Source organism: Neodiprion pinetum, chromosome 2 (assembly GCF_021155775.2).
Source record: "Neodiprion pinetum isolate iyNeoPine1 chromosome 2, iyNeoPine1.2, whole genome shotgun sequence".
Classification (NCBI taxonomy): Eukaryota; Metazoa; Arthropoda; class Insecta; order Hymenoptera; family Diprionidae; genus Neodiprion; species Neodiprion pinetum.
Genome location: NC_060233.1, coordinates 34,190,518 through 34,205,550, shown reverse-complemented (window position 1 = coordinate 34,205,550; position 15,033 = coordinate 34,190,518). Strand labels below are relative to the sequence as shown.

General features: G+C 43.1%; 2 protein-coding genes across 4 annotated transcripts in view; both read left to right on the top strand.

The window, feature by feature from the left end:
* The first annotated feature begins 375 nt into the window (after positions 1-375).
* Positions 376-3,145, top strand: Mic26-27 (MICOS subunit 26/27). Its single transcript, XM_046610164.2, has 6 exons — positions 376-519; positions 641-813; positions 1,089-1,234; positions 2,191-2,424; positions 2,707-2,879; positions 2,957-3,145. The coding sequence occupies exons 1-6, from the start codon at positions 505-507 to the stop codon at positions 2,990-2,992; spliced, it is 777 nt and encodes a 258-aa protein (XP_046466120.1). The 5' UTR covers positions 376-504; the 3' UTR covers positions 2,993-3,145.
* A 376-nt stretch (positions 3,146-3,521) lies between these two features.
* mtd (TLD domain-containing protein mustard) overlaps positions 3,522-15,033 on the top strand; it is a 78,989-nt gene continuing 67,477 nt past the window's right edge. Inside the window, exons 1-2 of one of the 3 annotated variants that reach the window (XM_046610145.2) lie at positions 3,522-4,249; positions 12,551-12,872. In XM_046610145.2, the coding sequence (XP_046466101.1) occupies positions 12,688-12,872 (185 nt within the window). In that variant the 5' untranslated portion in view covers positions 3,522-4,249; positions 12,551-12,687. Of the gene's footprint in view, positions 4,250-5,575; positions 5,829-12,550; positions 12,873-15,033 lie in introns of those variants that run through there. The other 2 variants (XM_069133198.1, XM_046610146.1) reach the window with 2 other exon arrangements.

Below are 15,033 nucleotides of genomic sequence, written 5' to 3'. Positions count from 1 at the left end.
ATAACGGGTATGCAATAGTTGTACAAGCGCACAACATGTGGCTAATAATTGACAGAAAGAGACGACGTAAAAGAAAAGGAATAACGAACAAGTCGAGAGTTGTAAAAACAAGGTCAATTGTTTTTTCCATCTTCACTTGCATGCGTGATTGACACTGCGAAGAGGGAAAATGTTTTTACCGTTAATTATACACACATAGCGTTAATAGCATCGAAAAACATCCGTTTCAAATTCTCGTTACCTCGCATATTCGCATTTCACAACCGTTGGTATCGTGCATATCCGAATCGCAGCTTGTTGTGAAATTTTTTCCCAACATCACGCGGACATTAAATTTAAACAATCGGGTCCGCGTTCCGCCCGTTCCGCTCGTTCCGGTCAAGAATATTCTTCGTCGATTACGTCACGTGAATGTCTGCTGGTACAGCTGACTGACCAGTGACACTCTTGATAGGTTATCCGACCTTTCGGTATAAGTAGAAGAGAAATAATCCGTCGACCAACATGCACGGAATCAAGGTAAATATTGCGTGACGGAGTAGAAAGACATTTAATTTCAAATTTTGATATCAATTCTATCAGTACTCCGATTTCCAATTCTATTTTCAATTCATATTTTTAACAATTGTTGTTACTTAAGTTTTTCAAGAAATTCCTGATGCCTTGTGGGCTGTGCGCAGCGACACCGATCGTCAAGCCGGCCCCTCCTCCGTCAAATTGTCCAACGCCTTGCGAACTAGACGAAAAGAAGTTGATTCGCCCCTCCGAGTTGCCGATATATACGCTTGGCTCACCGTCAAAAGTGGACCAATGGTAAAGCAAGTAATTGATCAACGCTCAGAATTGTTTTCAGTCAAGCCTGCAATTGATGCTTGGATATCTGACTCGACGTCCCTCAGAGCAAACGAACCCAGTAAGGCATCCTTTCGATCGCGTCCCCCTTTATCCCGCACTTCATAACATTGGTTCAGCCATAAAATGTGTGAATTATTTCAGCACAAGTATCAGCAGTATTAGACATAATTTTTCTTAGGTTGCTTACATTATCGAGAGTCATGATGTTCTAAACTAGACATGCATTGTTTCAGCCCCACACCTGTCAATTGTGAGCCGTCGTACTTGGAACAGGGTTTTGGCACGATCAGGAAGTCCTTGTCTGGTGTTTTCACGCAGTATCAACATATTACCGAATCTATTACAGACAAAATAGATACAGGAGTTGCACACAGTGAATGTAAGTCGATGTACTTATTCGTATCACTGTAAACAACGGAAATTCAAATTTGAAGCAGAACATCACTGCCGTAGGTCCTTAGCATCTGCTAGACTCGCAATCAAACGTTATTTGTTCATATTCCAGCTACTCCAATTTGTAAGAAAATAAATGACGAAGAAAAAATTTTCCATATGATACCCGTCGTGTCTGGTTAATAAGGACTTTTATAATGGATCCAGACAAAGTTCGACATGTACAGTATAAAAAAATGTTGCTCAAAGATGCAAGGAGCATACCAGGTTCGACCCATGATGAATTGCACGAAACAATTTTTCCTTCGATCCGATTCTTATGACAATTTTTCCCCCATCTTCTCAAATATTTCTAAATATACATTCAGTAAACAAATTTATGTAGCTATAAGATGTTCGCTGAAAATTAAGGTAATTCTAGTTGAGAATTCCACTTTGCAACAGAGGATCATGGAAAAATCTTGAAATAAGATTTAGTTGGGAATATCTATTTTAAAATGATTTACATCAAATATGTCTGCTATGATTATTATCTGGATTTGGTAACTGACTTCGCTGTAAAGAATAACGAGAAATTGCTTTTGAAATCCTGTCGTATCGAGAACTCAGCCATCCTGTAGAGAGAGTTCAAAACACCCATTTCAAAGGATAGATTTCTCACTTACGCAATGTTTTCCACAATCAAGTCACAATTACCTTTCAAGAATTTGTAAAACAGTTAGACGCGAATATAAATTTGGTTTCAAAAATAAATACATGGACAGCGGAGGTGTCTAGTTATAAAATATTGCAAAATGCTGTGCAAAATCAAAATTTAATTTTTCAGCAAACTATTGTATTCTCCGTTGACTTTTACTGCAAGGTTTAAAAAATTATTACACATGAATAGAAACGGTCGTGTAACAAAACTCTCATCTTCATAACAATTCGTCTTTTCTACAGCCCTCTACGAGTACCTGAAGGAGGAGAGCAATGTTTTGCCACGAATGGGAGCGATCGGGATCGGAGCTCTTTCTGGTCTAATACTGAGCCTCCGAGGCGGTGCGTTCAAGAAAACGTTGTACACAACCACGGGTGGTCTGCTCGTGGCCTCGCTCTGTTACCCAAAACAAGCCGCAGAAGGGGTTGATCTTGCCAAACATTACGCAAACATAGGTTACAACTTTGCTTACGGAAGTGAGTATATACCGGCATACAGTTTAAAAGTTTTCCGAATATCTTTGACAATTCCTATCCTCTTTACTTCCTCGATAAACTAGATACGGAAGATCCCCTGGATAAGGAGCCAGAAAGTTGCAACGTTACTAGCACACAAAGAAACATGCAAAAGTAAAAAGCAACATTAGCGACACAATGAAACCACCAGGTCCCTATCCTACCCCAAAATTCCAAATCCCAGGAGTCATAAGCTATATCGGAAATGTTCAAAATACAGAAAGAAAAGGAAGAAATTTTCAGTTAAACCGGGAGATGAGCAGTTGGAGATCCAATTTCCAGAACTTCCTAAGCTGAAGATACCGACGTCGCTTAACGGGCTCTTTGATCAGGTAGTAGAGACGGGAGCAGTGGCAGGAGAGACCATCGGCAACCTAGCCAGCAAAGCGTCGGAATACTTGTCGGAATCTAAAGAGGTAAATCGAAGCACCGACATTCCCATAAATCTACCAATAATGAAGGTATAAATGCATCGTTGTATCGTTTTTCGCAGGCAAAATCGTCCGAGGATAAGCCAAAGCAGAGTTAGTGCGAGAAACACGCTTACTGGATGTAATTCAAACGTGTGTCCGTGAGAGAGAGACACACATTACGCGGACCCTGACCACGGATCGCCGATAACAAATGTACATTTGAACTCTAGTGAAGATATAAAGAAATGATAAGCATACATATATATAAATGTGAGTTCTCGCATTTGTTCTTCCCGCTGCCGTCTACTGTTATTCTTATTGTTCTTCTTCTCGTACTTTGGTTTTCATTCCACGGTGTTATGGTTATCAGATTTCTGCTATCTGCTCGCTCGTGCTAATGAATAAACTCCCCCACGTACCAAAAACAAACAAACAATTGATGGCGGGCAGATTTCATTCCGTGTTCCAAAGGCCCCCGTGAGATGGCGCCAGTTGTTTGTGTTTTTTAGAGACGCCGGGCAAGGTGGCATGTAGGCATACAATTATACATACATGTGTACGTATACAAGGTGCGGGAACGATCGATGATGAGAGAATCGCGGGTACGTATTATTGTTCGCCGATTCTTATTTTTCCAAAGATAAAGGACCGATTTTAATGCCAAAAGTAAAAGAGCCGAGTTGTGAAAAGGTGCGCGTCATGTTGTTCGTCGTTACGTTACACGGAGACAGATCGTAGAGGTGTACGTGGCGCAAAAGTGCAGGTTGCCCTGTATGACGTTGTCATATATATCCTCCTCGGTCTTTTTTCTTCCTCTTTTAACTCTCGACAACGGACCGTCACCGCCGTCGAGACGAACGTGCCGAGAGTGACTGCGAGAGGGCGATTCCACGGCGAGAAAACAGAGCCGTAGAAAAAGACGGATGCAACGTGTGTGTCGTTCGTCTCGAGAATGTGCTCGTCGTTCTATGGTCTTTGCCTTTCGCGATACATACCTATATGCAGGGCCAACCGAATGCCGCCGAGTAAATGCGTTGAATATTAGAATTTGAACCGGACTTCATTCGGGTCCCTGCGTGATTGCGTATCGTTGCAACGCGGGCTGTTGGTGTCTCTCGCGTGTTTTTGTTTTTTCTTTTTTTCTATTTTTATTCTCTTCTCTCGTCGAGTTTCGTAAATATCTGTGTGCATGATCGTCGGAGAAAAAGAAAAGACGCCAGGCAAAGTGTGACGACAAGTTCGACACGCGTCAGTTTTCGCGTATTTAAACTGAAAACTGACTCGTCCCGAGGTTCGAGACTCGTAACGGTGCTGCGGATCCAGGATTTCGTCAACGGGAGACAAACGAAAGCTGGAAGATTGAGTAAAGAAATGTAAGTAAAAGCCACGAATCTGTTCTAGACGAGGGTGGTTCACGTGTGATCCGATCTTCTTTTCCCGACGTTGATATATTTTGAAAGGGTGAGCGGGATTCGCAAAAACTAGACAGCAACAGTGAGAGCAAGGCTGACGGCCCAATCACAGTTTAATTTAACTTTAATATCGTTTCGTGAAAATGGATTCTCGAACAATCTCCTGTACTTATGTGTGTATGTACAGTTTACTTTCGATAACCGAAGAACTATCAATCAATCTGCTCGTTCGTTATCGCGCTGCCCAAGTGTATATATTATATATACGTTTGCAAGTGAGCTTACGCTTGGAACAAAAAACTCGCGAAATTGTAAAGACTGTTCGCAGTAAAGACGAGACGGTTGTAAGTCCACGTTATACATTATATATAAATTCGAAAATAATGAAAGACTCCGATCGTCTGACTCACGTATCGACGACGTGTACATTTATTATTACTTGTACGCTTTGCATACGTAATCACAGTAAAATACTTGGTCGATTATAGGAAGGAGGAATTATTTGCGAGACGAATGAGCCGTGGATACCGATTCGACCCTCAATGATGAATCGCTGTAAGAAAGTATAATTTATTCATATTTACGTTAAAAAAATTGACTTCCCGAAACGTGAGGAAACTGAAAAAACTAGCAGCAAAACGTTCCAATGTGCATTCGAATAAGGTATAGCTAAAGTCGGAAAATCAAAATTTTGTGAAACACCTTGAACTCCCGATACATTTACAGAATTATTATAATAAAACTGATCTGCATTTTCGGATTCCAAAAAGGTGTCACACGTTTGTCCGCTAGCTCAAGCTTCATGAATTAACAATATCTGGAGGCACGTCGTACAACGGACATCATCGGGATAGCATCGATCGTCCCGTTGACTCGGTCACGGAATAGCTGGTTGAGATTGGGCCCGTGGCGTAGAATGATTTTTTCGTCTAGTGGAGGCGACGCGTCTATCTACATATATCCACAGACCAAAAACGGCCACATCGATGTGAAAATATAAAGATAACAGATAAGGCGGCTGCCTTAATCCCGCGATTAGTCGTCACGGCTTAATGGCGCGTTAATTTAAGGGAGGCGCGTGCCTCGATCCTTGGACGATGGAGGCTCATACGCCTGTAATCGGGGGTTCGAACTTTGCGCCGCCTAGTCGAATATATACCTATTTATCTATATACCTACACACCTATACGTATATGAACGTAGACGGGAGTCGGCGTGCGCCGTTCGCCGTTCGGGGATCCGGGGAGCGGGGTCGAGGGTTCGCGAACGTCGACGAGGACGACGAGCAGTGTTCCGAGGACAACACCTACGCGCGGGTCCCGAGCCCTGCCAAGGGCGCGATCCGACTGATCACCACTTCGAGTGAAAGAACGTAGTGCCCGTGTGTGAATAAAGCGTGGATCGCGATCGTATCGTATCACAGCTGCCCGCGAACACCTTGCGAAATAAATTCAAGATCTTCCGGAGGAGGAAGATAATCCCCGTGAATTTTGTTTCACCGCGTGCAGGGAGAATTAGTCCTAATTCTAAAATACGCAACGTGAGTCGAAGCCACCCTCTATAATTTCTCGAGACTTTAGCGGATTGATCGCCTTCCTCCCCGCAGTTTCGCCGCAAAACCAGAGTCGCGGATGCGAAAAGTCCGAGCTCGATCGAACGTGACCTTGGTAGCGAGGATCGATCGTTTTCGCATTCCTGCTCGATAGCTATAGGCTCGTGAGGTTGGTCGACGAGGGGGGGCGGGGGGGGGGGGGAGGGGGGAGATATGGCTGAAAACGTGTTGCTCGACTTTTGGAACGTGTCATTTACGCATGTACGTACGTAGATGCGTTATGCGTCGTAGGATCGCACCGAATCCCCCTAACACACATATACCTATGTATACACGCTACGAAGAGCCGATGGACAGGGCAAAGAGCGAGACAAGGTCAATGTCGCCTCCGTTCTGACCGACTGCGAACGTCGAGGACCGCGCATACGGTTCGGGCCTTCTGCACATTCCCACCCCTCAAAAATCCGAGAGCAGATGTCTGACTTGTGCCTGAATGCGAGAAGCTGCAGCGGAAAAGTTCGCGAATACATACGTATGTACATATATCTAATACATATGCAATGTCGTCGGGACGATGAGTTTCTAAGATCTTTGAAATGCACGGGAAACAACTAACGGAAGGTGTTAACTTGTCCATGGGATTCGGTACCTACGGATTGAATTGAAAAGATAAACTTTACGTCCACCCGTCGTGAATGCTGCGTAAATTTTTATACTTTAACATTGACGCGAAATCGTCTCTTTGTTCTGCACCATTCCTCTTTAGAAACCTTAGATATATATATAGTGATACGGAACGACGTCGACTAGCTAATAATCAGAGAATCTAATTCCACACCCTGCAGAGCGAAACGATCAAACGGGGTCCTGTAAGACGGGGTGGAAGTGACGAATTTCCAGCTCTGGAATGTGTGTATACGTGCGTACAGGACGGTTGTACGCGTAGGCACAGTTCGCACTGACATACCTATAGGTATGCACAATGTAGTTACATGCCTGTATGTATAAGTACGTACGTACGTACATACCTATCGGTTAAGCGGCAACTGGTATGATGACGAATTTCCTCGACGTAGAGAGAGGAGGTGCAGGGGCCGGTATCCAATTCTTCCCTCCCCCTTCCCCCGCCCCCTCCACTCCCACCCACATTCACGAGTAATTGGATGATGGGGCTCAATTGGCTTCTTATTTAATCAAACAATGTTACGCGAGAACTACGGCCCGCTACGGACTCTCTTATAGCTCCGGCCGATCGGCCGCGGCGACGACGGTTTAATGGATTCCTGATTGTCTTCGCGAAACCTGCGGATTATGCAACATTCTTCCTTATAACTTACTCTCACTCCATCTCCCTGTTGTGACCCTTTCCTACCTGATATATTTCTGTTACGTTACGTTACGTTACGTTATATTCCGTTACGTAGCCACCAAACCGTGGAATAAGATATGTACACAAAATATATATACCAGGTACTTATAATAGTTAGGTAAGAAAGGGAGAAAATGTCAGGGAAAATTATGTTTTAGGTCCTGGAAAAACTAAATATATCATGGAATGTTTTTCCCAAAAATTTTTCGCCACCCTGGAAACGTTCAGCTTCACTTTACATTCGCTAACCTGTTCACTGACTCACAAGGGTCGCGGCTGATTTTTCGAACAACTTGTATAAAGTTCACACTGTCCGAGGCACTAATATGCAGGAAACAAAAAAAGCAAAGTATGCGTAAACCCGAGAGAAGATGCAGATTTTTTTGCGAACAAAAATTACTGTTTACTTTCCACAAATTTCTTCTCTTCGAGTCGTTTTTATAAGGAATTAAATACAAGTTTTCACAATTTTAGCCGAGGTGCAGTTGACAGTTTTGCCCCCATTTACTCTACGTTTATCTAAATTCACATCCGGAATCTGGATCGACGATTGTTTGGTATTGTTGACAGAATCGTCGTACTTTGAGCCTAATCATTCATGTAATAGAAAAAACTCTAAGTGTCAGGTAGGACGAGATACATTGAACGAGGTACGAATGTCGACAGGCGTGCTCGCCCGGACAGCCTGTCACGATATTGCACGCAGTAGTCGGACTTATCACGACTGTATGATTTATACGAAGATAAAACCGACCTAATCGATTTTGCATTAACAAAACGGTTACAGCGTACTATATGCTATGACACGTAGAGAAGTGTAACCGACGACGATAGCGGGAGCAAATTCAGATATTGTATGTACAACAATTAACGCTTCACAAACGGCAAGTACTTGAGTATAACCCGATAATATTATCATTCCATTGATGGAAGTTCTCGCGTATCGTCAAGAGAGTATTTTGTTTTTACATAATATACGTATAACGACACGCAGGATTTGGAAGCGTCCACTTGAAAACCCGAAAATTCCGAACAAGGGTAAATTTCATCTTTACAAGGGACCCCGTAGAATCCTTATGGGAATTGGCTTAAAGTTTAGTATGTTGTAGTATATGCTCTCTTGAAAAAGTTCTCACAGGCACAAGTGTAAAAATCCTTAGTTTGGTACCTCTAAATTACGCAGCTTTCTTGAATTACAAAGCTTCAAGGGGACCTGAAATAACACATATCACACCGAAAAACTGCACAGCCGATTCGCAGTGACTCCGTACACGCGTGTAAAACAGGGCAAGTCGATTATTGCAAGAGCCGGAGGATCTCGTTCTTCGCGCGAAATCTGACCTTGCACCTCCTGCCGGTAAACCAGCGAGTTCGTGGATGGAATAAATTCATTGATGGAATCAATCGCGGCTTCCTGCTTATCTTTGAAAATCGACCGTGTAACTTTTTGAGTGATTTGTTTGATTTCAAGTTCCCTTGAAGCCTTGTAATTCGTCAAAATCGCGCAATCGAGAGGTAACAAAAAATCCGCACGCCTCCCTTTCGAGGCCTGTATCTCGGAAGCTACGGATTTTTCACACTTGTACCGGTGAGAACTATTGATCGGGAAGGTACGTACTTCAACATACTAAAATTACAGCCAATTTGAATGAGAGCCAATTCCCATAAGGATTCCGCGAGGTCCTGTGTTGAAGAAAAAAAATCGATTGCACGCAACTTGTGTACAAACGGGAACAAAAAGTGGAGGTAATTTCGACTAAACGTTATGTCACGAACTATGCTTTAGTGTTTAGAGATACAGGTATGCAAAATAATATTCATTGAAGCCTTAACCTTCCGGCTAACTTGTTCTCGGTCCGAAACAAAATGCGAGTTCGATTCTATACGAATTATCTAACAATGACTTCCAATCTCTCACGTCGACCTCATCTCCAGTTATCGTTACCTAATTTGTAAAGAATCGAACTCGCATCTTGTTTCGGAACGAGAACAAGTGAGCCGAAAGTTTACGGCATAAATGAATATTACTTTACATGCAAAAACAACACGACCGCGAATCACGAGATCGTCTTCTGATAATAAAACCCGACCTCCGTCGATACCGTATTATAGGTGTATAACGAAAGTTCAAATCTGACCATCGGAGCATAAAAAGGATTGCTGCGTGGTGACGCAGTCTCGAAAACAAAAGGTGCTTTTTACCCTCCTCAGGATTTAGCACCCCTTAAAACTCACCGCGTTGCCGAGAATGAACGGGAGGAGGATGACGATGATGATGGGGGCTGGGGGGGGATGCATCATCTGTGTAGTAAAACAGAGAACCATCGATGTCGCGAGCACTCGGTACGACGGCGCGTGACATTGTCTTTAAAGCTCGTTTAACGCCACTCGAGTGAATGGGGATATTCGGCCGGGTTCAGGGTACGTAATCTTCGATAGGAGCGCGGTGCGAAGGACATTGATGAGGGAGCCGTTATGTACGTAGGTAATAGGTATATACTCACCTATATCCGCGGGGTAAAAACCGCGCGAGTCGATTCTTCTCGGAGGAGGGGCGTCGTCTTCGTCATCTTGACTGTGCCCGTAAGATACAAAGCACCTACACAGGTAACGGCATGAACGGAGAAATAGGTTGAACACTGCGGTATGTCGGTCAATCGGCGGTTCCTTCGCCCCCGTTTCGTCCTCCCCTTCTCATCGCCGCTCACCCCGCCGAATCGATACGCGCCTAGTTCTCTCCTTCGAGCCATGAAACCACCCCCCACCCCCCAGCGGTTCGTACATCTCTTCGTTCGAGACCCACCGCCGATCCATCCGTCACCTACATCGATCTATGCACGGGTGTAGTATACACATATATGCGTATCGTTAAGTAGGCACGTACTTTATGTACGTATACACGTAGAACCGCGACGTCTACATTTTAAACAGGTTTTTTTTTTTCTCATTCAATTCAAACATTTTACATTATTATTATTTATACGATAATTCAACTAAAGCACTCACGCTTACACGATCGAGTAAACGATGACGGATGGATATTATGTGTTGAAAAATTGGCAAAGGTTCAAAAATTTCAATGATTCAGGAATTAAATGGCGCTTTTCTACTGATATTATTCGACGCAGCGTATATATTGTGTACATTATAATGTGTCGAAAAGGACGAATCGAAAGGTAGAAATGGAGCAAATTAAATAGCCTAATATACGCCGATCCGACGCACGGTTCGGTATCGACTCAACCATCCCGTTGTTGTTATACTTACCCATGAACTTGATACTTGACAATACATCCGTATCCAAAAAAAAAAAAATATCAAAACCTGGAATATCCCTCGCACGCGACGAAGATGAAGGAATAATAAGAGATCTGGATCGCTGTTCGTAATAAGTCTATAGAATACAAATACATACCGATGTCTGTTGGTTTCTGGAAGGTGCAGCCGTTTCGGTTTGTTGCCGGGTGCCGGTGGTGGCGTAGGTGGGAGTGGGATGAGGGGTGGGGGTGGTAATGTCGGCCTGGTTACCGGCGGCGAGAAGGACGATCAATACCTGAGGGGGCAGAACGAGGAAGTTAGGGATGTTTTTTCGAGGACGAGAGCGACGGAGAGCGACGGGCCGCAACAGCTGCTCCGCACCTACGAGTAGGATTGTGCGAGCCCGCCTCTTTTCTTTCTTCATTCCAGATACGTATACAGAGATTTTTACTTTATGGCGGGTCGATATTACTACGAGGTATCCGCAACATCCGCGTTTCACTGTCGTTTGAATTGGGGAACTTTGATGGAATACAACGAGAAGGATCAAGTTTAATCGGGAATTCATCTGTGCAGCCTTTCATGGATTCAAAAATTAGTCGCGGCGAAATCATTTTGGCGGTAATCCAAAAAATTTCGTATAATGTTTATGTACATATATACATACGGAAATTTCGAAGAATTGACTAGTAATGTGTATACCTGTGTATAACTGCGGGGAATATGATCATTTGCTTTTCAATGTGAACGATTTTTTGCGGTAAAAGTTACAAGTTTGTTTTCGCATATATCCGTTCCCTGAATTCCACAGGAAGTTGTTGAGCTCGTCTCTTTTATTTATAAAGCTAATATTATCCCCGGTTTATGCGCGGTTCAAATGTAAATGGAAAGAAGTCGAGATGACGCCGTTTTAATTCGCCAAGCTGTTGAATCATAGATCCAAGAGCGCAAAAACAGTTCAACTCAAGAGAGAATTTTTCCTTGAGAAGTATATAATAATTTCTACAAACATAACGCAAAAATCTTACAAATTTTTGGCTCTATAAAGATTCTCGTGTGTAGTATAACAATGGTGCACAGATTTCTCCGTTCGCGGTTTTTTTTATATCAAAATTCTTTCAAACTGAAGACAAAACCCTGCGCATGCGTTATTACGTATTACATGCAGATCGGATGCGTGTAATTAATAGAACAGAAAGAAGTTTATAAAAATTATAACAGAAGACAATTAAGCGCGGGATGAAAACACATCTGGGTATACGTTGGTACAATAATATAACAAACGTGCACAGCCCTAAACTGTGAATTTAAATTTGGTCTTTGCCAGCAAATTGTTGTCGGCCAGTCATTCATTTTGCAGAATATGCGAGATCGTGTACCCAGCTCGCGGTATTTACGTACAATTACTCGAAACCCCAGGAGCACCGACCCAAGCTGAAAGGGACGGGGAGATATTTCGCTTATCCTAAGAATGCCCTTCACAACAACATACACACAATACATACAATCCTCGAGTTATTCGCTATTATTATACGCGTGGTTCGTTTAATTGTCGCAGGGAACAGAATAAACGTGTCGTCGTTAAAATCCAAACGTCCCAAACTCAAGGATATAAAAAATGTGAAAGCGCTGCGCGCAATTTCGAGTACGAAAATGGTAACACGGGTAACGATGGCCGGTGTCGTTATCTCCCGTTTTATCGATTGTAGGTAATCGCTCGATTGCGTCATCGGCACGTATAATTGTCCCTTATTACAAGTGCGAGCGAAACGAGGCTGAGAATCGAGGCAGGCACAAGGGGGAGAAATCGTTTCGACGTGTATAATCTATCCGATCGGAAGAAAACAAGACGAGCGATGGTGCCAAAGGCGCCGGACATAAACACGGCCGAGAGGCATCGGCTAGGTGATATCTTTGTAATGACAGCTGGCAACGAATAATCCTACGGTCGTCGAATAAGCGATATTATTAGTCGTTGTACGAGTCGCGGGTGTTCGAATTGCTTCTCCGGCGTTTCCGCGCGGCAGTAAAACTCTGGGATAAAAATTCGGTGCGCAGTTATAGGTATCGTCCTCGATTGCAGGTGGTGCAGCGGCATTTTTGCGAAAACGCGAGGGGACTGAACCGCGATCGGAAAGGCGAATGCGCGCTCACTTCCGGGCAAAGGGACATCCTAAGGCGGTCTGTGGAAGGATCGGGAAGTCCTGCAACGGCTGAATAATGGCGCTGCTTCCTGGCAGCGGCGATCAGCCGCCGACCGGATCTTCGAGCGGCGTTACCATTCAGGGTGTACCTGGCGCCGATCAGTCTTCCTCGAGTGCACCACCCGTCGGAACCGGACCCTCGAGGCAACGCAGCCTCCGGGATCGTCTTCGGGAGGGAATCACCGGAGGATTTACATGGCAGTGAGTACACGATATTTCTCATTCCGAACGCTTTTGTGAACGCGCATCGTAAGGTTCACGTTCACTCTGAGCAGCTACGCTGTTCATTTGTTTGTTGTTGGCACGCGGCTGATGCCGAAACTCGGAGCTTCTCAGAGTAAACTTGTGCCCTGCATTGCCTATAAATAGGCGAAATGCACGATACATACATAGATACTTGTATTTTTAATTAGGCTGAAGTTTGCAACGTTGTTGTAACGATGAATCTATGGAAAATAATCGTCATTTGGCAACTTTAGGTTTACTACAGTATTAAAAAACTTAGATTTTGTAAATTCAACTTATTCAGGTATATTCTAATGGTGCGAAATAGTAATTTTTGTTTCAACGGTTCGATACATTAACGCTACTAACTTCAGCTTCGTTATTTTTAGCACATAGTCTGACTACAATATACCATAAGACACGGATTACACGGAGGGAATTTAATATGTATTATTGAAATCAAATTCGGCACGCCTCGCGTTTTTACGTGTAATATATATATATATGTATGTTTTAATACAGCACAATACAATATGTATAACAGTAATTTACACAGTGAGTAGCTAACGGTCGAATGGTCCAACGCGCATGCGCGAAAATTCTAGAGCAAAAACAGTTGTTTTGTCAGGTTGACCAACCGTCGTAAGTTCAGATGACAGGTCGCCGCTGTATACGTATCCTCAAAAATGTTGGTGGTCCTGACAAAATTACCGTCTTTGCTCTAGAACTTTAGCGCATGCGCATTGGACCATTCGACCGTTAGCTACTCACTCTGTACAGGATAGCAATGTTTACAAAAGCATTTAAAAGCCAATGGGCATATAATAATTATACATAATTTATGCCACCGCGGTTCTCCGACATTTTCGCGCTGTGTACTGCATGCACATATTACGGGGTCAAATTGGACGAATTGTTGGAATTAACGAAGTGGTCAATGTGTCATGTACAGAGCTATACGTATAATAATACGGTTTAACGCATCGCCGTGTCGGTGGGAAAGGTTATCGGTATATATCTACAGTGAAACGTTGTGTTATACACATGTATAACGGTAATTGAGATGAATGTTAGGGAGTACAACATTATTAGCACACACACGGTATGTGTATAATATGGGTATATTTAATACATATATATTCGTACTGCGGGAGAAATAATAATATCACACTACGCCCAGGGATGTGAAGAACAGCATGGACGATATTTTACACTGCCCAAGTTTATCCACGAAGTACAACTCTCTCAATGGGCTGCGCAACAAATGCAATGGTTCTGTCATTTCTATTACCATGTAAACAAACTTATTCCCATTTAAACGGATGTGTTAATAAAATTTTGACACGCGAAATGAATTTGGAGTCCAAACGATGTAAACAAGAGAGGCTGCGCTCTAATAAGAGATTTTGCGACTTTTTCGCAATAATGGGGGGGGGGCCCCGATTCCTGGAAAATCGCTTGCCGTCTTGTATTGTTGCGGCCCTATTGAGAGAGTGCGCTGTATATAGAATTAATATAGATACATATACATAGGTATGTATATCGTACATACGTAATGCAACACAAAGTGGACCGTGGATAAACAAACCATATAAATACATACGGTACACATAATTCACGCAGTATTATAGCGCATTAAAGTCGAGGTATTTTTTTAACCTCTGTGTCTTTTCGTACAATGATACCCTGGGATCTGGACGCGTTTTTGTTTCCTCGTCCTCACTCACTCGCACCCAGTGTCTTGATTGTGAGTCTGTTGGCCTAAATACGTGACTCGAAAATCCGCGGATCAGGGTGTTTTCGCGTGGATTTACAACACGCGTTAAATCGAGACTGAGAATTGGGAAATTATCCCTGCACTGCATTTTTCATCGGCGAGCATTAATCAAGTCGTTTATTCGACGTAGTTAGGTTTCAAATAATTGCGTGCCCTGGATTTTCACTATCGCTGAATCTTTATAGGTTAACGGTTCTTTTTTAACCCAGATTTTATTGTAGTTTGTATTTTCAATGTAAGCTCGATGTTTGCTACTGAATATATTTAAAAAAAACCCGGTGAGGGTAAAAATACGTCAATTCAATTCCTTCTCTTTGCGCTACACGTATCAGCCTTTATATACGAATCTAGAATAAACAA

Coding starts and splice junctions, on each gene's coding strand:
- Mic26-27 (XM_046610164.2), top strand. Junction 814..1,088: donor CCGTCAAAAGTGGACCAATG/GTAAAGCAAGTA, acceptor GCATTGTTTCAG/CCCCACACCTGTCAATTGTG. Junction 2,425..2,706: donor TTACAACTTTGCTTACGGAA/GTGAGTATATAC, acceptor AGAAATTTTCAG/TTAAACCGGGAGATGAGCAG.